Source organism: Urocitellus parryii, chromosome 5 (genome assembly GCF_045843805.1).
Source record: "Urocitellus parryii isolate mUroPar1 chromosome 5, mUroPar1.hap1, whole genome shotgun sequence".
In the NCBI taxonomy this organism is placed as follows: domain Eukaryota; kingdom Metazoa; phylum Chordata; class Mammalia; order Rodentia; family Sciuridae; genus Urocitellus; species Urocitellus parryii.
The window spans coordinates 9224163-9249499 of NC_135535.1; the positions used below are offsets into that span (position 1 = coordinate 9224163).

Below are 25337 nucleotides of genomic sequence, written 5' to 3' on the forward strand. Positions count from 1 at the left end.
CAGTTCCAAGATTGGCCCTGGATGCAACCCCTGGGGACACAGATGACCTCGCTTCAAAGGAAGATACCAGAAGCCAAACCACAGCATGACTCACCACCCAGTGATGCCTGAGCTTCCTTCTCATGGAGCCTGGGGTGGTCCTCCGTCATTTTTATTATGGTGTTTCTTAAATATGTGCAGACGCTGAGCCAGGTAGAAACAGCTGTGTGCAGCTGGCCTCCGACGCTAAGCAAATTTACAAAGGAATATAGAGGGGGCATGGGAACCAATCCAAATCCAGGTTGGCAGCAGGAGGAGGCTTCCCTGCTCACGGCAGGCAGGAGTTCAGGAGCCCAGGAGGGCTTGGGTCTCCAGGGCCAGGTGGCCTTGGCCACCATGGCCCCGCTTCTCCCTGTCCCCTCCTGTGTCCAGCCACCCTGTGAGCCGTTGGCCGACATAGTGCCTGACAGTACAGGGCCATTCCGGGCACCTCAGCTGGGCACTAAGTCTTCCCGTCTTTTCTGATGGACCTCTAGTGCCCTGGTCAACACCAACCCTAACACACTGAGCAGGAGGACAGTTTTTAACTGTGGTGGCCAAGCTTGGCGCACGCCTGGAATCCTGGCAACTGGGGAGGCTGAGGTAGGAGGAAAAGGCTGAGCCCAGAGGATGGCAAGTTCAAAGCCAACCTCAGCAAAACCCAGGCGCTAAGCACCTCGGCGAGATCCTGTCTCTAAATAAAATACAAAATAGGGCTGGGGATGTGGCTCAGTGAAAAAGGGACTCTGGGATCAACCTCCAGTGTTGAATAAACACATATATAAACAAAAAGACTGTGGTGAAATAGACACAGCACGAGTACCACGTTGGCCACTTTTGAGGGTATGGCCTGGGGGCGGGGAGAGCACAGCCTGGAGGCATTGAGTGTGTTCCACTGGTCACCTCTGCCCGTCTGGAGATCCATGTCCTCCTCTCCTCCAGCACTTTCGGTCTATGAACTTGGCCCTTGGTCTTCACACGTGGTGAGCCAGGTGCTATCTGCCCTTTCGTGACTGGTGCGTTTCTCTTGGCAGGTTCTCAGGCTCATCCAGGTTGTGGCCCCGGCAGGGTGCCCACCCTCTTTCTCTGAATGACATTCTGCTGTCTGGACAGACGCATCTGGCTTGTCCATCCCCCGTGGCGCCCACCTTCCGCCATGGTGAGCAATCCCCGGCAAGTCTCACTGGGAGCATCTGCTGGAGTCTTTGCTTTCAAATCTTTGAGATGTGTACCCCAAAGAAGAATTGTGGGGTCCAGAGGGAAGTCGGTTTTTTATTTAGGACATTTTTAAGGTGCTTATTTACATGATCTTAAATGGGATTATAGTCAATATGGTTTTAATTTATAGACTCAAAAAATCCACCAAGTTAAAAAATCCTCACACTCTTCAGATGATGTCCAGACTCTGTTGGAAACAGTCTGGAGCTGTACCATCCAGTGGGGTGACCTTGAACCCCGTGGCCAAGCAGCCCCAGAGGGTGGCCAGCCTTGTGGGAATGTTCTGTAGGAGCAGAAGGCGGCCAGATTCTGCCGACGTGGCAAACAGAGAACGCGAGGTCCTCGCTGGTTCCATCCTGCCCCCGCCCCAGGCAAACACTGCAGTGTTTTCCATCCCTAGGATTTACCTCTTCTGGACGTTTCCTTTCAAGGGAATCATAGAACACATGGCCTTCTGTGTCTGGCTTCTGTCACTGAGCATGATGCTTTTGTTTTGTTTTGTGGGTACAGGGGATTGAACCTGGGGGTTTTTCTACCACCCCTTTTTATTTTTGAGACAGTCTTGCTAAATTGCTGAGGCTGGCCTAGGACTTGTGATCCTCCTGCCTCAGCCTCTTGAATCGCTGAGATTACAGTTGTGTGCCACGATACCGGGCAGTGAGAATGAGGTTTCTAAGGTTTGTTCACACTGTAAGGCGTGAAAACATTCATTCCTTTGCACAGCTGAATAATATTCCATTGTATGGACATACTGCAATGTGTTTACCCCTTGATCTGTTGATGAATGTGTGGATTGTTTCCTCCTTTTGGCTATTATGGGTAACGCTGCTGTGAACTTTCTTGTATAGTTTATGTATGGATACGCGTTTTCATTTCTTAGGAGTAGAATTGAGGCTCATACAGCAATGGCTGGCTCCTTCTGTCTTTCTAACATTTACCTTATTTATCAAAGTTCCAAGTTGCCAAGGTCAACTGGCTCCTAAGAGTGCGAGGACAGACACTTGACTTCAGGTAGGTAAGGTGTGGGAGGACTTGTTGGGCATCTCTCATGTCCTTCCTGGAGGGTGTAGGCCTGGCTGCCCACTGGTGACTCAGCTGCTACCCTGAACACTTGGGATATAGCTTGTCAGTGTCCCTAAGTCAGTTGCCTCTTTTTATGGGGCATGGGAGTACCAGGGATTAAACTCAGGGGCATTCAGCCACTGATCCATACCCCCAGCCCTAAATTTTTTTTCTTTTTCTTTTTGTGGTGCTGGGGATCGAATCCAGGGCCTTGTGCATGGGAGGCAAGCACTCTACCAACTGAGCTATAGCCCAGCCCTCTCTTCTGTCATTTTAATGAGAGAAATTCCTGTGTTCCGCCTGCCAACTTAGCAGCCTGGTCAGGACAAGACCAGCCTCCAGCAGTGCCCAGCCCTGGTGCAGTGCCCGCCTGCTCTGGGAAGCTTCCCGGACCCTGTCAGCTGGAGGCTCCCCTGGCCTGGCCTCAGTGCCCATTCTGCTGGGCCTCCAGTGGCTTCCTTCACCCAGTCCTCCTTTCTCTGCGCCCTCCAACTGCAGCCCAGTCTTGTACTTTGCGCTGCAGAACGGAGTGGTGGGCACCTGTGGAGACAGCTTGCAAACCCTGGGAGGTCACAAAGGGCCCCTGTGGGCACCTCCCTTGCCTCCCTCTTCAGTCTCTTTTGGCCTGATCTTAAAACTTTCCCAGACCCCAGTGGTCTCAGGTTCAAGAAGGCTGGGACTGAGGCCTCCCCCAGGCCACCCCACTGAGGACTTAGGCCCTGCAGGTCCGTATGACAGAGCTGTCTTCCTGACTGGGTGCAGGGGGCACAGAGCCTTGGGTCTCTATGCTTTTAGGGGCCTATGAGAATGTTTCACTTTCTTTGAGTCAGAAAAAACCCCAAAACTTTTAGTTCAAAGAAGAATTTTAGTTGGATGCAGTGGCACACACCCTCAATCCCAGCAACTGTGGAGGCTGAGGCAGAGGATTGCAAGTTCGAGGCCTGGGTAACTTGGAGAGAGTAAAAATTAAAAGGGCTGAGGAAGTAGCTCAGGGGCAGAACACCCCTGGATTCAATCCCCAGGACCAATATATATATGAATGATACCAACACAGTCAGAAAATACAATTTTAAGTATTTTTTTTTTTTTGCAGAAGAGGCCCATGGAAGCCCAAGTGCACCCATGCCCATGCCCAGGGCCACCCACCATCTTGAGCTCCCAGACTCTGCAGTAGAGTGGTCCCTTCCACAGAACAGTAGTGGCCCTTCCAGTCCCACCCAATGCCCACATGCTGCCCTGTGCAGGGTGCTGGGACCTACAGATGAACCACATGTGGGTCTCAGCAGGAGCCTCAGGGTCACACTGTGGACTGAGTCCGGGAACTGTCCCGGATGCCCTGGGCCTTTGGGATTCAAGGAAGGCCTGGGAGCAGGGATGTCCTGGGGAGGGAGGTGTCATCGAGCTGTGGCCTGTAGGTGAGTAGCTCTGTCAGGGAGTGTCAGCAAAGGCACAGCTGCCCAGTGTCCAGGCCAGTCCTAGGCCTGAAGGGTGGCCCAGCTGGCTTGAGTGAGGTGTGGGGCCTGCTGCTTGGCCAGTTATCTTTCTCTGCCAGTGGACTCCAGCCGCCCCTGTCCCCAAGGTCACAGAACTGCTGGTGTACATGTCACTCTCTGGGCTCAGTCCAAGGGGCCTGAGCTCTTGGCCAGGACTGGTCAAGACTGGTGATGGCAACCCCTTCCCACACTCCACTGCCTGGTCCCCCCACCTGCCCAGACCCACACCCCCTGCTAAGCTCACACCCCCCACCTGAGGCCCGAGTTAAGGCACTGTGAGCACCCAGGGGACCTGGCCATACAAAACAGTCTCTAATTAGGATCACCTGGGCCCCTCGGCCAGACCACATGGGTCTTCAAACCTGTATGATTAACATGATGTTTTTTTCTGATGCACTGATTTACTTTGATAATGAGTAATTTGAAATATCGTTTTGAAAAAAAAAAGTGATGCTATTTTTGTATTAAAATTAACACAGGACCTGACATACAAAAATGATAGGTGTGTAAGCTAATAAACATTAGTTAGCTTGACTTAGTATTCCTATATGTATACATGTATCAAAATATTAAGGTACACAAACACATATATCTATAACATTTGTCAATTAAATAGATGAAATAATTCCTATCCCTACTCTAAACCAAAAAAAAAAAAAAATTTAACACAGGGAACTGGGAACATGGTGGCACATGCCTATAATCCCAGTGCCTTGGAAGGCTGAGACAGGAGGATCGCTAGTTCAAAGCCAGCCTCAGCAAAAGCAAGGAAGGCCCTAAGCAACTCAGTGAGACCTGTCTCTAAATAAAATACAAAACAGGGCTGGGGATGTAGGTCAGTGGTTGAGTGCCCCTGAGTCCAATCCCTGGTACCAAAAAAAAAAAAAAATTAACACGGGGGGGATGGAGAGGGGTTCTGAGGACAGTAAAGATGGTGGAATGAAATGGACATCATTACCCTAAGTACAGGTATGATTGCATGAATAGTGCGTCTCTACACTGTGTACAGAGAATTGAAATGGTGCGCTCCATTTGTGTACATTAGAAATGCACTCTGCTGCATTAAACAAAAAGGTAAATAAATAGAAAGGCAAAAAAATTTACTTTGTTTTTCTATTCTTATTAAATATCCTTTTTACATAAAAAAATAAAATTAACACAGGGATAGTATGAATTTAATTACAGAATCCACGTATTCAGAATGAACGACAAGGGCTGGGGACGTAGCTCTAGGGGAGTGCTTGCCTAGGGGTCCAATTCCCGGCACCCCCACACACAGAACAAAACGAGGACACATCTAACTTCTTTTTTTTTTTGAGAGAGAATTTTAATATTACTGACCCCCAAACCCTGGGGCCTGGGGTGAAGACCTTCCTGTAGCCACGCTCTGGAGCCCTGCTCTGTGACTCACCACCTGTCCGTGGTCATCCTGGGGCTGGGGAGGACCAGTGGCAAAGCAGGTGCTGGAGGTAGAGGCTGGGGCCACAGAGGTGCCTGAGCTCAGAAGTGGGCCCTGGGATGGCTCTGCGAGGCCACAGTGCAGGACCTTCATCCTGGTGCACGTGGAAACCAGCCACGGCGCTGAAGGCCCGCCTCTGCCCTACCCCGGCCCCTTGGTGGCCCGAGAACAAGGCAAGAGGGCTGCGTCTGGCAACGGCCACAGTCCAGGGTCCTCCGACACCTGTGGGGTCTCCAAAGGCAGTTATGGGGTCCAGGCACTGGGGTCAACACTGCTCAAGGCTGGCTGCCAGGCGGTCTGTCCTCATGAGGCCACCCAGTCTCGAGGAAATGTCCAGCACTGGTCTGCTCTGGGCTGGTGTCACCTTTGAGTGGGAACAGAGTGTGCTTGTGCTGAGCCCACCAGGAGTGGCAGTGACCAGAGTTCTCCCAGGTTTCAGGAGGTCCCCAGAAGGAAGCATCACCAAAGACTCCTGAGGGGGAGTAGGGGGCCTGGTCACGGCCTCTGTCTGCGGCTGAGAGGAGGCAAGAACCACAGCCACCACCCAGCCCCTGGGTCCCAGCAGCCACAGGGACATCAAGCCTGCTGTCCGTCCCCCCCACCCCAGGTTTGAGCATGTGCCTGTGGGTAGTGTTCCTCTAGGGACGTGTCCTGGACCAGGCTCCACTCGGGCGGGAGGGCAGAGGTAGGGAGGGGACCGCCTGGGGCCACTGGCTAATCTCAACAAGCAGGTCCTATCTTCACAGAGGGGAAGACCAAGGCTCAGCGCGAGCCCCTGGCCCAGGTCACAGGACGAGTCCTCCCCCCACTCACTCGTCCACTGAGTCCCTAAGCACTTGTGAGAGGGCCCACTAGGGGCCTTAGGGCTGGAGCCAGTGGAGTAAAGGTCACAAAGTCGCTGTCCTCACAAAATGGATAACAGTGGACAAGGGAGATGACACAGATAAAGCAGCAAGTGACATTTGTGAGTTTCTAGGAAAACTGAGCAGAGTGGGCAGGTGGCCTCCCACAGGAGGGAACGAGAAGGGGGCAGCATGCGGAGAGCACCTGTGCCTTCCCTTGTGACTCAGGGTAGCCAGAGTCCCTGCTCCTGTCCCCTCCCACAGCCACCCATGGAGGTGCCCCATCAGCAGGGGTGTCTTGGGAACCTGCGCTGCAGCCTGGTGGATGGCCAGCTCAGGATAGTCAGAGGCCAGGGCCAGGCCCGGAAGTCACAGCAACCAGTGGTGGCCCAGGGGACCTTGCTCTCTGGCTGGTCCAGTCCAGGGCCCCAGTGGAGCCCCAGGCTGCTGTCAAGGGATGGGGCTGGCAGTGGGCTTCCCGGCTCTCACCTGCCTCAGGGAATGAGGGTCTCCCCCTAGAGCTGTGGGAGGGGTCAGCCCTAAGACCCTGGGCCCAGGGCCAGCCGCCTGCCACCTGTTGGACACCTGGAGAAGACGCTCACCAGTGACTGGCCACGGCACAGCTCTGCCTGGCCGTCGGACTTTTCCTGGTCACCTCACCATCAGCCAAGGGGACCCGGCCTCCAGTGGTGTCCTTCCATTTGCCCTCAGGAGGGCTCACACAGAGCTAAATGACACCAAAGCAAGGGACGGAGACAAGGCCAATAGGGCGTGCCCAGGGCCTTCGGGTTGGATGTGGCCTGTTTCCTCCTCTGAGAAGGGGAACGGCCAGCCTGCCGGCAGCCCTGGCACTGTCCCTCCAGTGGAGACGGAGACCGTGTGCAGCGGTGCAGCCCAGGCCTGGCAGCTCAAGCCTCCTGCACCTGTGGCTCACCAGAGAGCAGTGCTCTCACCACCTCCCCGAGGGTGGCCGGAGGGACACCATGGCTGCAGGAGTGTGCAGGGCCCCGTGGTCATCAGACACCAGGGCACGGCTGGGTGCTGAGGGAGGAAGAGACTCTGAAAGGCCTGACAGTGAGGCAGGTGTGCAGGACTCCCTGACCACACCCACAGCTCTGGACCAAAGCAGCACCCAGCCTGCCAGGCCTGCGCTTCCAGAGGGAGAGTCTGTCCCAGGGAGCAGAAAGAGGCCCCCTGCGGCCTGGTGCTTATAGAACATCCTTAACCAAACAAAGCCAAGTAGAGCAAACCAGCCAGAGGGCGAGGCCCCTCCCCTGGTGACCACAGCACCACCCACACACAGAGGCCCTGGGCTTCCACTCTCTCAGGGAGTGAGGAGAGCACCACAGGGGAGCCCCTGGCACGGCTGGGGCCCTGCCGCCTGGCAACGGTGTGGCTGTGAGCGCCTGGCAGGCAGTGCCTGTGCTCCCCTGGGGACGATGGGCACAGCTGTAGTCAGAACCCCTGGCTCCACCCCATCCCTGCCCTTACCAGCCTGGCTAGCTTGGTCCTTAGCATCCTGGGCAGGACAGGAGGCAGCCACCTCCCAGGGAGAGAGTCATGTGGGACAGACACTGCACCATGTGACGCCACCCTGTGTGACTTTACTGCATTAAAAACAGAACTCTACTGCGAGAGACCAAACAGCCAAACAGTGACCGAGACATTCCTGGGAGAATTCCCTTTGTTCCAGAGCCTTTGTGACGGTTTAACCTGCTCCCTGCAGGAGAGCGATGGGGGGCTTCACAGGGGCGGGCAGCTGCCTTTCCTCTGCTTCCCCAGGAGACCCGGCCTGTCCCTGGCACTGCACTGGCCTCAGCTCTGCTGCAGAAATGGACTTTGGGATCATGGAGCGGGCAGGGGACCCTGGGGCCAGCCTCCACACTACAGAGAACAAGCATACTGGGGCTGTTCAGTGGTGGCAGGTCCCTGGCCAGAGGGACATCATGGGTTGCAGACTCTAAAGAAGCCACAGGCCTGAGCTCCAGCTCTGCCATCGATGGTGTGACACTGGCAAGGAGCAAGTCTCTGTTTCCTCCTCTGAAAATGGGAATGGCAACCCTTCCTGGCAGCCCTGGCGGTGTCCCTCCAGTGGTGACAGACCGTGTGAAGCGGTGCAGCCCAGGCCTGGCCAGCCCAGTCCTTCCCCTTCAAGGCCTTGAGGCATCTCTTCCCTTGTGGAACCAGTTTTTGCTCTTTTCTCTTGACCACGCCCCTCAGCCTGACCCACAGGCAGTGTGTCAACCAGAGTCTTCCAGAATCGTCCCCAGTGTAAAGGCCACGCACCTCACCTGTTCCTAATGTGGCCTCCCTAGCACCAGTAGGGAGGATGCAGGGTGGAACTGGCTCACTGACTTGGGCCTGCCCTGCCTCTTCACAGCTCAGTGGGGCTCAGCCTCACCTCTCCAGCACCCTCTTGGGAAGGCCCAGCTGCCCAGTGCACGCCCCTCTGGCAGCTCCAGGGCTTCTCTTAGGCCAGTTCTCTCGGGTCCTCTCCGTCTGACCTGGTCCCGGTGGCCATGGGAACACGAGGCTGAGAAGCTGGAGAGGGGAAACCACTTCCTGGGAGTGGAGGGGCGCTAGCAGTGGCCCAGGTTATTTTACAGGAGATGGTGGCACTCGGGGCCCACAGGACAGCCTCTTCCCACGCTGCTGCAGGGCTGAAGGAATCCCCGGTGGCCTGCAGGCCAGCTACAGCTTCCACACTTGGGCCCTTGCTCTGAGGAACAGCAATGTCCTGGCTGAGGCTGTGGCAGAGTGGCCTCCAGCCTCCCGCGAGGTGACAAGGCATGGACAAGCAGCACAGTCTGCACCCGCAGCTCTACAGCCCAAGAGCCACGGGGCAGAGGCTGGTGCAGGCCGAGGACGGGGGTGCCCCTGCTCCTGGGCACAGGCAGTCAGGAAAGGCTGAACCAGGGCTGGCTCCTGCCCTCACTTGAGGTCCACTGGGCTGTACTCGCTGGCCAGGCTACGGCGCCGTCATCACGCTCTGCTCGCCATGGTCCACGCTCCAAAGGCGATAAAATTCAGCAAAGTCCACGTAGGGCTCCACGCGGCCGTCCTCGCCAGGCGGGAGAGAGTGGGCGGGCCGGGAGCGGAAGAGGCCGCCGTCGGAGCTGGAGCTGCTGCTCTGGGTGTGGGTGTTGGTGGACTGCAGGGTCAGCGTAGGGCTCTGGCTGCAGGGACAAGAGGGGAGAACCACTCTGGGATGGCTGGGTCAAGGGGGTCTTGGTCCCTGGCCTGGGGACAGAGAATTCCCTGACTCATCAGGCCCTTGGGCCACAGGAATCTCTGGCAAAGGTGGCCACAGAAGGACAGATAAAATGTCAGACACGTTTCTTAAGGACTGGCCGCATGTGGCTGTTTCAATCAGCCACTCCTGGTGAGTGGCTCCTGTGGGACAGGCAGACCCACCCCTGCCAGCCTCCCAGTCTGCCTGGCCACGCCTCCACCCCACCCCACCCCACCCTCAGCCCACTGAGTACAGGCAGCCAGTCCCTTCCAGACACCTGCCTCCTCTCCCCTCCCCCTGCTCCCTCCCTGGCCACACAGGGACAGGTGCCAAGGCCTTGGACACCCACCTTCTGTCACAGAACTATCTGTTAGCCGCTGACCTGTCAATGCCCAGGACACCCAGCTCAGGCACAGGGTCAGCCCTCTCGGAGCTGGGGAGGGACGAGGCCGCACAGCCCAGGAGGCCAGAGGCAGAGGATGCTGAGTGTCCTGTCTTACCGGAGACAGTCCACGGCCATCAGGCTCTGCCTTGTGGACACAGCTGGTGGTTTCCTGGGGCAGCCCCACAGGGGTGAAGGATCGGCCACCCCGACCCTGTGCTGGAGGTGGAGCTTGGCTGCTGGGCAGGCTCCCACCCGCCACAGCAAGGACAGCAAGGACAGCAGGGGGGGGGAGGCAGGGGAAGGAAGGACCCCTGCAGAGTGGAGGAAAACAGGCCACTCCCTCCTTTCAGCCACTTGTAATTGGCCACATCCTGTCAGCCACCCTGGGATGGGCTGGGTGTGGCATCTCTATTATTCTGTGCTGGAATGTGGAAACCAGATCTGTCTCGGGCTTCCTGGGGTGGGGGGTGGGGGTGGGGGTGGTGGACACCAGGCCTGCCAGGCAGCTCTGCACGGAGGTGCCCCCTGCATCCCACCCAGGCTGCGGCCTCCACGCACCCCTCTTAATCTAGTCAGCCCCCTCAGAAGCTGGACTCTGGGCATCACAGTTGAGAGCAGCAGCTGTGCCAGGCCAGGCCACAGGGAGCCACCTACGCCACAGGGAGAAGAATGAGAGCATGTCCCCGTGAACAAAAGCCAGAACACAGGCCCCAGCAGGCAGAGCAGCGGGCTGGCACCTTCAGCAGCCCCCCCCCCCACAGGTCCAGCTTTATCCAGCTGCTGGACCAACAGTGCCACCTCTTCCTGCCCTGGGCTCTAAGGAGATCTCCCTCAGCAGGGCCCCAGGGCTTACTTGGTGAGCGTGGGAGTGGCTTCGTCCAGGGTGGAAGCACTGTGGGCCCCATTGACCATCTGGCCCTGGGAGGGCATGACGAGGGAGAGGGTCACGCTAGTCTTGCTGGTGCTCTGGGCACTCGAGTAGGGCACGGACACGGGGTACACGCGGCCCCCTGCAGCTGTAGGGGGAGAGAGCATTGGGCACCAGATCAGGAGGAGGGTTAGGGCTACTCTGAGGCCTGACAGGCACCTGGGGGCTGAAACCCTTCAAGCCCTGGCACAGCCCTTGCCCCTTGGGGCAGCCCAGGAGTGTCCCTTGGCAGAGATTCTTCCAGAGAGGCTGGGACCTCCCTCCACCAGGGAAGCCACTGATGCTCAATGGAATCAAGAGCCCGGCTTCCCGTGGATGATCCAAGGACAGTCTGCTCCTAGCGGATCTTGACCCAATACAAACATGGCTGCAGGAACAGTGAGCCTGAGAAACTCCAGCAAGCCCAGGGGCACAAAGCATCAGGGATGCCTGGGCTCCAAGGTTTCCTTGTTTAAAAAAGAAAAGGAGGTCAGCCCTGAGGAGCCCAGTGATGCCTTGGGAGGGACACCCCAAGGCACGACCATTTCTGCGCTTATGATTTAAGAATTAAAAGGAAAAAGGAAGAAAGTAACAGTCTTCCCTGTCCAATGAGGCCAGAGACAGAGCCAGATGCTGCAGCCTGACCATCTGTCCAGTACCTAATCTTACCTAGGTCCCTTTGCTCTGAAACTGTTTCCTCTTCCTGTCCTTACACTTGCTCACAAGGACTACAGCAAGCAATGCAGGACAGGATCTGGCCTCACGGGCCCTCAGCCAGGGGTGCTATCACCTTCATGTGCCTCTGTGACCCTGCATACCACCTGTTCACCCCTTAGGTCTGCAGGAGGACAGGGCAGGTGGTGCTACCCTCATTTCACAGACAGAAGGAATAAAGGGGCAACCAGGTGTAATGGCGCACGCCTGCCTATAATCCCAGCAGCTTGGGAGGCTGAGGTAGGAGGATTATGAGTTCAAAGCCGGCCTTAGCAGCAAGACCCTGATCAACTCAGTGAGATCCTGCCTTTAATAAAATATAAAAAATAGCTGAGGGGGCTGGGGTTGTGGCTCAGTGGTAACGCGCTTGCCTAACGTGTGTGAGGCACTGGGTTTGATTCTCAGCACCACATACAAATAAATAAAAAATAAATAAATAAAACAAAACAAAACAACAAGGGGCAGCTCAGAGGCTGGAGGTCAGGGGCCTGGGTTAGAACTGCAACCCAAACCTCCTAGCTCCACCTGCACTCCAGGTGCGAGTCCAAGGCTCAGCGGCTCTGCACCCACCTACAGCCTCTCTATAAGGTACACATACCTGGGGCCTGGGTTGGTGTGGGCTGGCTCATTTCACCCAGCGGGTAGCCAAAGTTCCTCACCAGCAGGGTCATGTCCTCGTGTCGTGGGCAGAACTTGGCACGCTCCCCACCACTGGCGAAGGTGTCACCATGGATGCGCTTCACCCGGTCCACCACAGCCTGGGCCACTGCATCCAGGGAGGTCTGCTTGGCGAACTCAGTGTCAATCATTGCAGCAATCTCCTGGGGACAGGGCAATGAACCTGGTGAGGAATGAGGGGTGGCCAAGGGACTGGGGGTGGTCACTCCAGAGCCTTCTTTGAGAGACTTAGGTTTTACCAGACCACAGGTGAAGGAAGTACCCCGTTAGCCAAGCCTATAATCTGAGCTTGTCAAGGCATTCAGGATAATCCTTCTGGAACTTTCTCATTAGCAAAAGGCAAAAGATTTATCTGATCCAAAGAGAAACCAGAGTATTAAGAGTATTAAGAACTTTCTCATTAGCAAAAGGGTGTGACCTTGTGACCTCTCTGATTGTTTAAATGGGTAATATGCACCTTGCTGGTCATTATGAGGGTTATATAACACGGACGTGACAGCACTCTGCACACTACCACAGGGCCCAGTGTAGATGCACATCAGTAAGGACTTCCTTCTGGAAAGACTTCATGTAGGCTATGATGCACCAGATCAGGCATTTTAGGGATGCGGAACAAAGACACTGTTCTTGCCTTCAGATAAATCCCCTGTCCAGCATAATCTAGAACCCCATAGAAGCCACTGGAAAATTCTAATGATTAGACAAAAAAAAAAAAAAAAAAAAGAAAGAAAAAGAAAACCACACTGATGAAAACATCAAAAATGGATCTAATCCTATTTTACTCAGGAGGCTGAGGCAGGAGAGTTGTAAATTCAAGGCCAGTTTTAGTAAGGCCCTCAAAATAAACAATAAAAAGGGCTGAGGATATGGCTCAGTGGTAGAGCTAGTACTGATTCAGGCCCCAGTACCAAAAAAATAAAAAATTAGAAGCACAAAATCCTCTACATGAGGGCTGGCTACAGCCTGCTCCCCCATTACTGGGCCAGGGGTGCTCTATCACAGAGCTCTGTACACAGTCATTATTATTTTTTGAAACAGGGTCTCACAAAGTTGCTGAGGCTGGTCTTGAAGTGTAATCCTCCTGCCTCAGCCTCCTGAGTAGCTGGATAATAGGCATCACTACTGCACCCAGTCTTTGGCTCCAGCTTCTTGGAGGCAGGAAGGGAGGGCAATTAAGGGCAATGACCTTGACCTGGACCTGGACCTGAGGAACCCAGCTCCACCGCCATCAGCGTTTCACCTCAGGCAAGATCCTGAACTAGAACTAAGTAAGCCAGGGCCCCTCTTGTTAGGAGGCTGCTGGAATGAATAATAAGATAAAATGGTGGGAAAGCCTTGAGCACAGGGATCAGGGATAGTCAGGCACTTAAGACTTCTTCCTTTTAGTGAAGAAGGATGAGGCAGAAAAGGTGAGCCCCCATCACACCCACTGCTGATGGAGGAAGACACGGAACACAACCCAAGGCTAGGCGAGGGCGGCCTCCTCCTGAACACCTGCCCGCAAGTCCCACTTCCTGCCACGGTGCAGAAATAAGCCACTCCATGTTCCCACGCCTGACCTCACCACGGTCCCTCCAAGGGAGATGGCACCCTCCCCATCCACTACAGGAGGGAGGACACTCTGGTGTTCTGACCAGAAGCCCCAGAGAACCCCTCCTGGAAAGGGGAACAAGCCTGACCCACTGCCCCCCTGGGTCCAGGCCTCTGTCCAGCACCCCAGAACAAGGCTGCCAGGAGGAACTCACTGCCCTCTTGCCCTCTGCCCTTGGGCCTGAGGGCCCTGGGCGCTGATACTGCTGCTCACCCAGGAACAGAGCTTTGGGAGGGACAGGTGTTTTCAGGGCTATGGGCTTTTCTTTTTGGTGGTGCTGAGGACGGAACCCAGGGCCCCATGCGTGCTAGGCAAGTGCTCTACCACATCCCCAGCCTAAGCTCTGGGCTGTCCCTTCCCTCAGCTCTGCACTCAGAAAAGGTGTCTGGTGATAGCATCTGGGGATCAGTGCTCTGGGCTGCCAGGAGAGCACCTATCCTGCAGGCCAGCCAGTCATGCCACGTGGTTGCCAGCTCTGTCCCGACCAGCTCACCTGGTTGGCTTGGCCAGGCCCGTGGGCGGCCTCCAGGGCCTTGTACAGCCCCTCAGACATCAGGACCAGGAAGCCGGTCACCCCATCCAGAGGCTGTGCTCCATGGATTTCTGGCTCTGCGATGATGGGTTTGGACTTGGCAGCACTATGGAGAGAGAGTGGAGGGAGGACTTTGTGTGGAAAGGTCTCCAGGTGAACGTTGAGTCTGCTGAGGGGAAGAATCTACACCCAGAGTGTAAAATAAAATGCATGAGTTGGTGAGAGAGAAAGAAAGAGAGGCAAGAGAAAGTCAGCTGCTAGAATAAAGCTCAGAGGGCAAGAAAAACTGGCAGGCTGTGGGGTCAAGACAGCAAAGGCCCAGTGCTGGCTTCTGGCCCTGCTCCATCCTCCTACCCCCAAGAGCTCAGCCCTGGCAGGCTGCAGGGCAGAGCAGCAAGAGGTAGCATGTGCACACTTGTGCGTTCTCTTTTATACCAGTGATTGACCCCATGGGCACTTAACCACGAGCCACATCCCCGTCCTTTTGAGATAGTTTCACTAAATTGCTTAGGGCCTTGCTAAGTTGCTGAGACTGGCTTTGAACTTGTGATCCTCATGTCTCAGTCTCCTGAGCCACCACCGTGCTGGCTAGGAATGGCTGTCTCTTAAAGCTTGCGCCTCTTGCTGTTACTGGGGCTCCACCAAAACAGATTCCCATGCTGACTAAGGGCTTGGGGGCCATTTCTGATGTGCGGGTCATTAGATGTAAAAAAAAAACCTCCAGTGTGTGTGTGCACATGCGCACGTGCACATGAGGATGTGCCTGGTAACAATACTTGGAAGAGAGAAGTCTAGTGTATCCTGAGGGTTGGTCAGTTGGGGGCTACTCAGGTAAGGAATCCTATGGGAATCCCAGCAACCTCCACTGCAGGTGTGAGGGGAGGAGGGATGCACATTCTTTGTGAAAACAGGGGGTCGGTGTAAACTCAGCTCTAACCTCACCGAGCTGCATATATTAAATATACACAGCTTTTGTGTGTCAACCGGACCTCAATAAAGGGTGAGATCAGAAAGCCAGAAAGGTGTGTCCAAACTTGTGGCAGCCTGCTTCTCAGTTGCCACAAAACACAAACTTATGCAAAGGCACATGTATGCACACGTGCACAGACATCTGTGGGCAGGACTCACGAGAAACTAGAAGGCTCTGGTTGGGGGTCCTGGCTGGCTTTCACCACACACATCCTAAGGCCTGTTCAAAGCACTTTAACCAGACCTACTTTCCTTCTTTTTGTAGTACTGGGTTGGGTTTTTTTTAATATTTATTTTTTAGCTATAAGTGGACATAATATCTTTATTTTATTTTAATGTGTTGCTGAGGATGGAACCTAGTACCTCACACATGCTAGGCGAGCGGTCTACCTCTGGGCCACAATTCCAGCACAGGATTTTTTTTTTTTTAGTATATATTTTTTTAGTTGCACATGGACACTATACCTTTACTTTATTTACTTTTATGTGGTGCTAAGGATTGAACCCAGTGCCTCACATGTGCTAGGCAAGTGATCTCCACTGAGCCACAACCCCAGCCCTGTGGTACTGGGATTTTGAGACAGGTTTTTTTTGTTTTGTTTTGTTTTGGGGGGGGGGTACCAAGGATTGAACTCAGGGGCACTCAACCTCTGAGCTACATCCCCAGCCCGTTTTTGTATTTTATTTAGAGACAGGGTCTCACTGAGTTGCTTAGTGCCTCGCTATTGCTGAGGCTAGCTTTGAACTCACAATCCTCTTGTTTTAGCCTTCTGGGTGGCTGGCATGTGACACTATGCCCAGCTTTGCTAAGTTTCTGAGCCTGACCCGGAACTTGCAATCCTTCTGCCTCAGCATCCCAAGTAGCAGGGGGCCACCACACCCAGGTACCACAGACCTAATTTTTTTCTTTTTTTCCATGGTGCTGGGGGTTGAACCCAGGGCTTTGTGTTTGTGAGGTAAGCACTCTACCGACTGACCTACATCCCCAGCCCACCAGAGACCTAACTTTCAAATAAAGCAAAGAGAACCCCACAAACTAGGAACAAAGGTTCTAAACTTGCTTTCCTAAACCTTAGATGGACAAGGAGTTGAAACTAAGCCACGAGGCCTGCCTGCAGCTGGGGTCTCTGGCAGGATCCCTGCAGCCCTGGCTGTGACTGGTGCCCTACAAGTGCACAGGCGTGTCTGCCCAGCCTGTTTCCCGTGAAGGTCAGCCGGCAGGTGAGGACACATGCTCCAAGTTCAGACTGCCTGGGATCCAGGCCTGCCGCAACCATCCCTAGCCCTGAGACTGGTGGCCACCTCAGTTTCTTCCTAGGAACATGCCTATGGGGTGGTGACAGCATGCACGTCACTGCTGAGTGGGGGATCCATGTCTGAGGAGCTGTGCAGGGTGGACTCAAGGGCTCGCCATCCCTACTACTGCTAATTTGTTGCCATGAGGACCTGGGTGACACCCAGAAGGGAACTGTCCCTGGAGGGAAATGGACAACTAATCTCAACTCTGGCCTGGCCTGTCACAGGCAGCATCCATCAGCCATCCATCTCTATCCATGCCAGGTACCTCATGCCAGGTACATCCACGCCAGGTGCTTCATGCCCCAGGCTCTGGGGCACTACTGCTGCCTTGGGCTTTGGCCCAGCGCCCTACTATGACACCTTGCCAGTCTGGCTTCACAGACCCCCAACTCTGCTGAGCTCGGGTCCCACCCTACACCAACCTCTCTGGGAGGAAGAAAGAATACCCTTGTGCTCTGAACTAGTTCAACTGTACCCACCCCTGCAGCCTGAAATGTGCTTCTGCCCCAGACCCTCAAGTCTGACAAAGAACTGGGGGCAGCTGGGCTGGCCACCTACCTGAGCAGGTCAATGTCAGTATAGCCGTACTTGACTTTATAATCCCCAATGCGCCTGGTACTCTCCTGCCCACAGATGATCCCCACTTGCTTGATCTTTCCTGCGTCCAAACCTACCAGAGGGAGAACAGTGCACATGAAAAACCAAGAAAAGGGGACAGAGGCAGATCCACCAAGACGAGGAGTGAGGACCCACCAAGAAGGAAGTGAAGACATCAGGGCACTGGAGAGCAACCTAAGGTCCCTTGCTGTCCTCAGCCTCACTCCCACGAGAATGCCCAGGCCCTCCTCCACACACTGCGGCCCCACCTACCACGGCCCTGTCTGCCTTGGGAGCAGCAAGCTGCCCTCAGCCTCCATGTCTGTCACATCTGCCAGGAGCTCAGGGAAAGAAGGAAAGTTACGCAGTGGCTGGAATCTCAGGGTTCCTTGGCTTTTCTCAGTTTCTGTCAATAACAGTGAGTACTACTGTGTGCCAGGTACTTTAGGGAGCATTTTCATGTATTATTAACTCTTTTAACCCTCACAACACCCTGGGGTAGGTGTTACTACCATTCTCATTACAAAGATGAGGAATCTGAGGCAGAGAAAGCTTAAATATGTCCCCAAGTCACCACTTAGTAAGCAGCAGAGCTGAACAAAGCCCCAGGCAGGCTGGTCACAGGGTCTCGTGGCTCTTCCACTATGCACCTGTCTGCCTGCCACCAAAGGAGGACAGGGGAGTCCCAGAGCCAGTCTCCTTTCCCATTTATCCCTCAGCCTGGCGCCCCCTCTCACCCAGCTGTGAGAGGCGGAAGAGCTCATCCTCATTCTCTGTGGTGTGGTCCACGTTTAGTTGGGTCACCTGCAACCCGTCCACCGTAGATTTGCATAGAAGTGCCCGGTTCGTACCTGCAGTAGAATTTGAACAGTGACCAGAGACTTAGCGGAGGAGGAGAGGAACCCCCAGCCTGGAGGGATTTAGGCCTCGGGCCCTGGAACGGCCTTTCCTCCTGCCCTTCACTGCCCACAGCTGGCATCTCATGCCTGCATCTGCCCACCTCTAGCTGGGACACGACACACGGTGGCAGTAAGGAGGAAACAGAGGATGGCCTTGAGACACTCTACGTCCAAAGCATCCACGTGTGTGGACCCTGAAGCCAAAACTTCCTCCCCGCGCCTGGATGGGTGAGCAGCTCACCTACATTGGCGACGTAGAGTTTGTTGTTGAGAAGGACGGCCACCACGGCCATGGCTCCTCCTGAAATCTCCCTCTCCAGCGTCTTGAGCCTCTCAAGGATCTTCTGATACTGAGGAGGCAACTGGTGCTGAGGGACGCCCTGCAACCCACCACCAGAGGGTCAGGGCAGGGCTGGGCCTCGAGGGCCAGCTGACCAACGCCCTCCTACCCTCAGGAGCAAGGATGTGAGCCCCGGAGGACAGATGGTCTGTGGCACCACCAGGAGGGAGGCCTGGGCTGAACCCCAGGGAGTGGCAGTGACCCAGCTCAGTGGTGGCCCCAAAGGTACTGGTGGGTGACAAGAGGGATAAGTGATGAGGCTGAGGACTGATTTAGGCCTTGGGCCCTGGAAAGGCCTCTCCTCCTGCCCTTCACTGCCCACGTCAGGCCAAGGAGGCCCCTTGAGGACAACCCCTGGCACCCCCAGCCTCTCCATCAGGATCTGCTCCCTTAGCTCCTGCTGCTCGGGCCCAGCATGCGAGCGACACAGTGGAGGTGTCTGGCCCCGACCTCCCCGGGTGCGTGGAAAGAGTACCTCTGGCAGCTGGGACTGGAGGCTGGCCTTCTCAGCCAGGGTGTCGTCGATAGACTCCAGGAAGCTCCTCTCCACCACATCAAAGGCCTGTGGGGACAGAGAGGGGGCAGAGCCTGGCTCACACACCACTGCACCTGACGCCAAAAATGTCCCTACTGATGACACCGTTGTCATGTGACAGAGGCTTTGCACACAGCAGTCCTGTCTCACAAACTGCAAGGCACCCAATGCTTCCTGCAAATCACCTCTGACAAAGAACTTAGGCCCAAGGGACAGGCACACTGCACGGGAGCCATTGTAGAAGGGACAGCAAGACAGGCTCAGGCAGGACCAGAGCACAGACCTAGAATCAGACTGGCGGGGTGTGAACTTCAGCTCCGCCACCTTGGGCTCCTCAGCTGCAGAACGGGACCACAAGGTTCTGAAGTGCCTTCGGCACATCCCCGGCCCAGAGGAGGGCTGGGCACAACCTCTGCAGGAGCAGGGTGCCTTTCCCAGGGCTTCTGCAAATCCTCCTGCTCCCTGAACACTGATGACACTGACAACTTCCCTGGGGTGTGGGGCCTGCTGAGAACCACTGGCCCAGAAGCCCTGGGGCCCAAGAGGACAGGAGAAGGCTGGGCTGCTCTCCTGGATCAGGAGGACAGCCTCACCTCAGGCAAAGGCCTCCAGCTAGGCTTTGAAAGGAGCCCCCAGGAGGGCTCCCCACACAGCAGCAGCAGAAAGGCAGACTCCCTCCGGGGGCTGGGACCCACCAGCCTCCCCTGTTCCCTTAACTCCTGCTGCTCTGGCCTTAGCACCACATAAAAATAAATACATAAAATACAACTAAAAATACATTAAAAGAAAAAAGAAAGGCAGAGTCCCAGCAAGCGTGGGGAGGCCAGGCCCCTGCACACCCACCCAGGACTCTCCGAAGTCAGAGGCAAGCACCTGACCACATCAAGGAAAGAGTCGCTCTAAAGCACCTACCAGGCCTGGCCGCACCCACCCACACTTCAGCCCGAGCCCACAACCCTGGCTCCCCTTCTCCAGCCGAGTTGCCTCCTCGGCCGGCCAGTCACAGGAGGGATGGCTCCTCCCTGCCTGGCCCTACACTCCCTGGGAGCAGCGAGTCCCTGCCACTGGGAAGGGCTTCCAGGGCTGACCCTGGGTGGGATGAAGAAGCCTGGAGTCTTCAGAACAATCCTGTCACATTTCACAGTTGCGGAACCCGAGTTCTGGGGGACGGGGAGGACACACAGTAGGCGAGGGTACCACAGCAGCCTATACCCCGTACCTGCAGCAGCACCCGCCGCACGTCAGCCTCGGTGTGTTCGGCGTTGAGCTGGCCAAGCAGGAGCTCTGCGGACAGCCGCTGGGCAACAAAGTTGGTCACCCGGTTGCCATCGTAGCCATTGAAGACCCCATAGAGGAAGCAGTTGTTCTCACTCCTGGCGGAGGCAAGGCACAGAAGGCCTGAGACCAGGGCATCACAGGCAGCGGGGGAGAGGGAAAGGAACTGGGGAGACCAAGGTAGATCAGCTGCAGCTTCAAGTACCCACCGGGGGGTTGGGGTTGTGGCTCAGTGGTAGAGTGCTCGCCTATCATGCACAAGGCACTGAGTTCAATCCTCAGCACCACATAAATGTAAAATAAAGATATTGTGTCCACCTAATGCTTAAGAATAGATATTTAAAAAAAAAAAAAAAAAAGTACCCACCGGGGTCCCCCCACTTTGGCTATCATGTCACTGTGGCTGTGCTCTCTTGGGATGCCTTCCCCCAGCTGTATCAGGCCTTGAATTACACACGAAGGGACCACAACAGAGGCCACTCCTGTAGGCCACATCTCATCGGCAAATCCCACGAGACAGTGGCAAGACTGGCACCTTTTCTTGCTTACAAACCAACTCTCTGCCAAAAGCAAGGCCAGCATGCACACCTGAACTTGAGCCAGCTGTCCTCCGGAGGGTGGCTCTCAGTGCCCTTGCCATCAGCAGAGTAGATGCGGTTGGAGGCTGATCCCACTCCAGAGAGGTGGCAGAGTGGCAGGTCGTCTGTCCAACTCGGTTGCTGCTCCTAGAAAAGGGGGCCAGGAAGCCATGAAGTCACCTTCCCAGGGCAGACCCCATCTCACTTTCTTTTTTTTTTTTTTTTTTTTGGGGGGGGTACCAAAGATTGAACCTGGGGGCGTTCAACCACTCAGCCACACCTCCAGCCTTTTTTAGTTTTTATTTTTAGACAAGGTCTCCCTAAGTTGCTGAGGTTGGCTTTGAACTTGCAATCCTCCCCGCTCAGCCTCCCAAGCGGCTGGGATCACAGGTGTGCACCACCTGCTTCCCTTTACCTTCTTTCCCAACAAAATCCTAGCAGGCCCAGCAGAGCCTGGACCCCACCCCCTGCAATACTCACAGAGGGCTCCACTTCTTTCCGGAGAACAGTGATGCTTCTGTGAACAGACACTTGAGGGGGCTTTGCTAGTCCGCAAACTGGTTCCCCAAGACAGAGGCATTCCCAAGCACAAGGCTCGGGAGGTCTCCACCAGAGAGCTGTGCAGCAAACGCCCCGCACGAAGCTCCCCACAGCCCCACTCCTCCCTGCAGAGCTTCTGACTGCGTGCACAGGAGTCCCCTGGCACCAGCTACACCCGCAGGTCTCAATGTCCAACCTGGGCACAGCCCTGGACATCTGCCTGGTAAACAGCTCCCCACACGGGACTCTCACTGGGGCCTGAACTTGAGAAACTCCCACTCACAAGCTGGCCGCAGACCCTCTGACACTGGGGCCTCTGCTGCTGGCATCCTCCCCTCTGCCCCTCCAGCTTGTCCTCCTGGGCCAACACCTACAGCCCGCAGCCCTGCACACACCCTTCTCCCTCCATGCAGAGCACCCCAGCAATCCTCCACGTCCTCTGGACTCTGGCTCAGGAGCCTTGCTCTGGGGAACTCATTCTACACGCCATTCCACCCTCCGCCTGTCTGCATCTGACTCCCACCCTACTCCACACACCGTCACTGTGGCTGACACATGCATGCTCACCCAGGTGTCCAGGCCCTGATCTGTGATGAACTTCCTATATCTCTATGGGGTGCGCTCTGAGTAGCTGTATCTTGATAAGCCCAGAGACAACCCAAAACAGGTGTGATTCCTGCTTCTTGCCTGGCCTGTCACCTGAGCACCACCCCTGGTTCACACAGGTCCTGCCACTGTGTTGAACTAGAGCAAACTGAACAGGGCCTCTGCCACCCGGCCACAGCTGTAGCCCTTTTTATTGTTTGAGACAAGAGTCTTGCTAGTTTGCTAAGGGTCTCACTACATTGCCCAAACTGGTCTCAACTTGCAATCCTCCTGTCTCGGCCTCCTGAATAGCTGATATTAAAGGCATGTGCCACCACAGCAGGCTCTATGTCTAATTTTTGTGACTATTTTCGTCTTTTGTTTATTTACATACTTAGAGGGAATTGCTTTATTACCTTTCCCCCCCATTTTAAATACTTTTATGTTACATTTATCTATTTCAGTGTTTCAGTTCTATATTTAGTACACAGGAGCAATTTTGGCAGGGTGTGGGAATCTATTTTATTCTTAAATTAACATGTAGTAAAATTCACTTTAAGAGTCCTGTTAACACATGGAGAGATCACTGCAACAGCTGGGCACAGTGGTGCATGCCCAATTCCCGCAACTTGGCAGGCTAAGGCAGGAAGATCCCAAGTTCAAGGCCAGCTGGTGCAACAGTGAGACCCCTGTCTCAAAAAAATAAAAAAGGGTTGAAGTAGCGGTAGAATACCTGTCTATTATGTGTGTCCCCAGTACAAAGAAAAAACAAAGCAAAATAAAGCGTGTAAGTGAAATCATGCAGTGTACATTCACGCTCCCTTCTGTACTAGGGATTGATACCAGGGATGCTCTATCACTGAGCCACCTCCCAGGCCCTCTTCCTTTTTATTTTTTGAGACAATATTTCACTACCACTGAGCTACATTCCCAGAGGAGGGCCCCACCTTTCTTTTTATTTTGAGATAAGGTCTCACTAAGCTGCCAAGGCTGGCCTTGAACTTGCCATCCTCCATCCTCCTGCCTCAGCCTCCTGGGTGGCTGGGATTATGGGCGTGCATCTCAGTGCCCTTTGAGGCTGGCTTCTTTCATCCACACCATGCCCGAGACCCCTCTGTGTGCTCCTGTGCACACCCACAGCTGCTCCTCATGCTGCAGACCATTCTCTGAGCAGCGGATGTTTACTTACTCATCCACCAGAGGGCACAGGGCTGATTCCAGGGTTTAGTGATCATTAACAGTGCTGCTATAAACATTCACTTTGGTTCTCTGGGGTAAATACCCAGGGTGGGACTGCTGGGTCCTACGGTGAATGTGTGTTTATCAGACTCTGCCAGGCGGTCCTCCAGGTGGCTGTACTGGCTGCACTTCCCCCTCCCGGCTGTGTGGTTTCATTTGTTGTTTTGGACTTCCAGGAGGCTGCAGGCACTCCTCCTGCTTTAATTCAAACTTCCCTCAAGGTCAATGATGTTGAGTTTCATGTGCTTATTTGCCACCTGTCTCTCTGCTCAAGCATCTGAGTCTTAAGCCCCCTTTTAATGGAGTTTCCTTAACTATTGAGTTTTTTGAGTTCTTACAGCCTCAGCAATAGCAAGGTGCTAAGCAACTCAGTGAGATTCAGTCTCTAAGTAAAATACAAAATAGGGCTGAGGATGTGGCTCAGTGACTGAGTGCCCCTGAGTTCAATCCCTGGGACCAAAAATAAATAAATACATAAATAAATAAATTCCCAGTCCGCAGCCGTTCACTCCACTCCCTCAGCCGTATCTTCTGCAGAGCAGGCTTTAGTTTGATGGTATCCATCTCACCAATTTTTTTCCTTTCATGGTTCACACTTCTGGAGTCCTAAGAACTTTTTGCTCAGGCTGGGGTCAAAAAGATCTTCTGTTTTCTTCTGAAAGTTTTTAGTTTTATATCTTACAGATCTGTGATCTATTTTGAATTAATTTGTGTAGAAACTAGGAGCTTGAGGTCCATTTTTTTCCTGCACATGATATCCAATTGTCCCAACACCATCTGTTGAAAAGATTAGCCTTCCTCCACTGAATTATCTTTGTATGTCTGTCAAAGTTGACTGGCCACATTGTATGGGTCTATTTCCAGACTCCACTATTTTACTGATCTGTGTGTCTCTCTGCCAATATCACAGTTTATTACCTCAGCTTTATTACTGTGGCTTTATAGTTAAGTCTTAAAATAACTCGATGTGATTCTTCTAATTCTATCCTTTAAAAAAAAACATTTATTTTTTTAGACGTAGTTGGACACAATACCTTTATTTTGTTTATTTATTTATTTATTTCATTTTTTTTAAGAGAGAGAGAGAGAGAGAATTTTTTAATATTTATTTTTTTAGTTTTCGGTAGACACAACATCTTTATTTTTATTTTTAATGTGGTGCTGAGGATTGTACATACCAGGCAAGTGCTCTACTGCTGAGCCACAACCCCAGCCCTAACTTTATTCTTTTAGTTGTTCTAGTCCTTTGCCTTTCCATATAAATTTTATTTTAAAAATCTTGTTAGGAATTTTTTATTTTTTGGGTTACTGGGGAATGAACTCAGGGGCACTGGACCACTGAGCCACATCCCCAGCCCTATTTTGAATATTATTTAGAGACAGGGTCTCACTGAGTTTTCGCTGAGGCTGGGTTTGAACCTTTGATCCTCCTGCGCCACTAGGATTACAGGTGTGTGCCTCCCGCCTGGTCTTGTTCGGAATTTGATTACACCTGTTTTAAACCCATGGGTCAATATGGGGAGAACCGGAATCTTCACTGGCTGGTTCTTTTAAATCCATCAACATGGCATGTCTCCATACTTATTATGTCATCTTTTTTTTTTTTGTACTGAGGATTGAACTCAGGGGCACTCAACCACTGAGGCACACCCCCAACATGTTTTTTTATATTTTATTTATAGAAAGGGTCTCATTAAGTTTCTTAGGGCCTCAATAAGTTGCTGAGGCCGGCTTTGAACTCGTGACCCTCCCGCCTTAGCCTCCCAAGCCACTAGGATTACAAGCATGCACCACCACGCCCAGCTTGACCTGTCTCATTTTAAACCAAAATAAATGTCTCCCTTTACATAAATGGGAAATTAAGTCTTGGGAACCCACCTGTGATATTATGTGATTATAGGACATTCAACTAATATATTCATTCAACAAACATCTGCTGAGCATTTGCAACAGGCTGGCAGGACGATCCCAAGTTCAAGGGCTTCTGGCATCTTAGCAAAACCTTGTCTCAAAATAGAAAATAAGGGCTGGAGTGTAGCTCAGTGACAGAGCACCCTGGGTTCAATCCTCAGTATTGAAAGAGAAAAACAAAGGGTTGATTGAGCTCATCCTGTGAGATGAACAATACAAATGCATCGCCCACGACGCAAAGCCTGTCATGGATACTGCAGTTTGTGCCTCTTCTGCCATATTCTAACTCCCACAAGGGGCAGGAATAGGCATCCTGGGCTGGAATCTTTCTAACAATCCATACTTTCCAGCAAAAAGTAAACATTACCCAAACAATTTATGGGCCAACTTGATATTAGAGATACACTATTAAAAAAACTAGTGAAGGGCTGGGGATGTG

General features: G+C 53.7%; 1 protein-coding gene across 1 annotated transcript in view; it reads right to left on the minus strand.

The window, feature by feature from the left end:
• Window positions 1-4956: 4956 nt before the first annotated feature.
• Tab1 (TGF-beta activated kinase 1 (MAP3K7) binding protein 1) overlaps window positions 4957-25337 on the minus strand; it is a 28196-nt gene continuing 7815 nt past the window's right edge. Inside the window, exons 2-11 of the mRNA XM_026411500.2 lie at window positions 20634-20770; window positions 19990-20143; window positions 18711-18797; window positions 18137-18275; window positions 17734-17847; window positions 16958-17069; window positions 14093-14237; window positions 11929-12151; window positions 10563-10725; window positions 4957-9268 (exon numbers count right to left, since the gene is read on the minus strand). Coding sequence (XP_026267285.1) covers window positions 9061-9268; window positions 10563-10725; window positions 11929-12151; window positions 14093-14237; window positions 16958-17069; window positions 17734-17847; window positions 18137-18275; window positions 18711-18797; window positions 19990-20143; window positions 20634-20770 — 1482 coding nt within the window. The 3' untranslated portion in view covers window positions 4957-9060. The remainder of the gene's footprint in view (window positions 9269-10562; window positions 10726-11928; window positions 12152-14092; window positions 14238-16957; window positions 17070-17733; window positions 17848-18136; window positions 18276-18710; window positions 18798-19989; window positions 20144-20633; window positions 20771-25337) is intronic.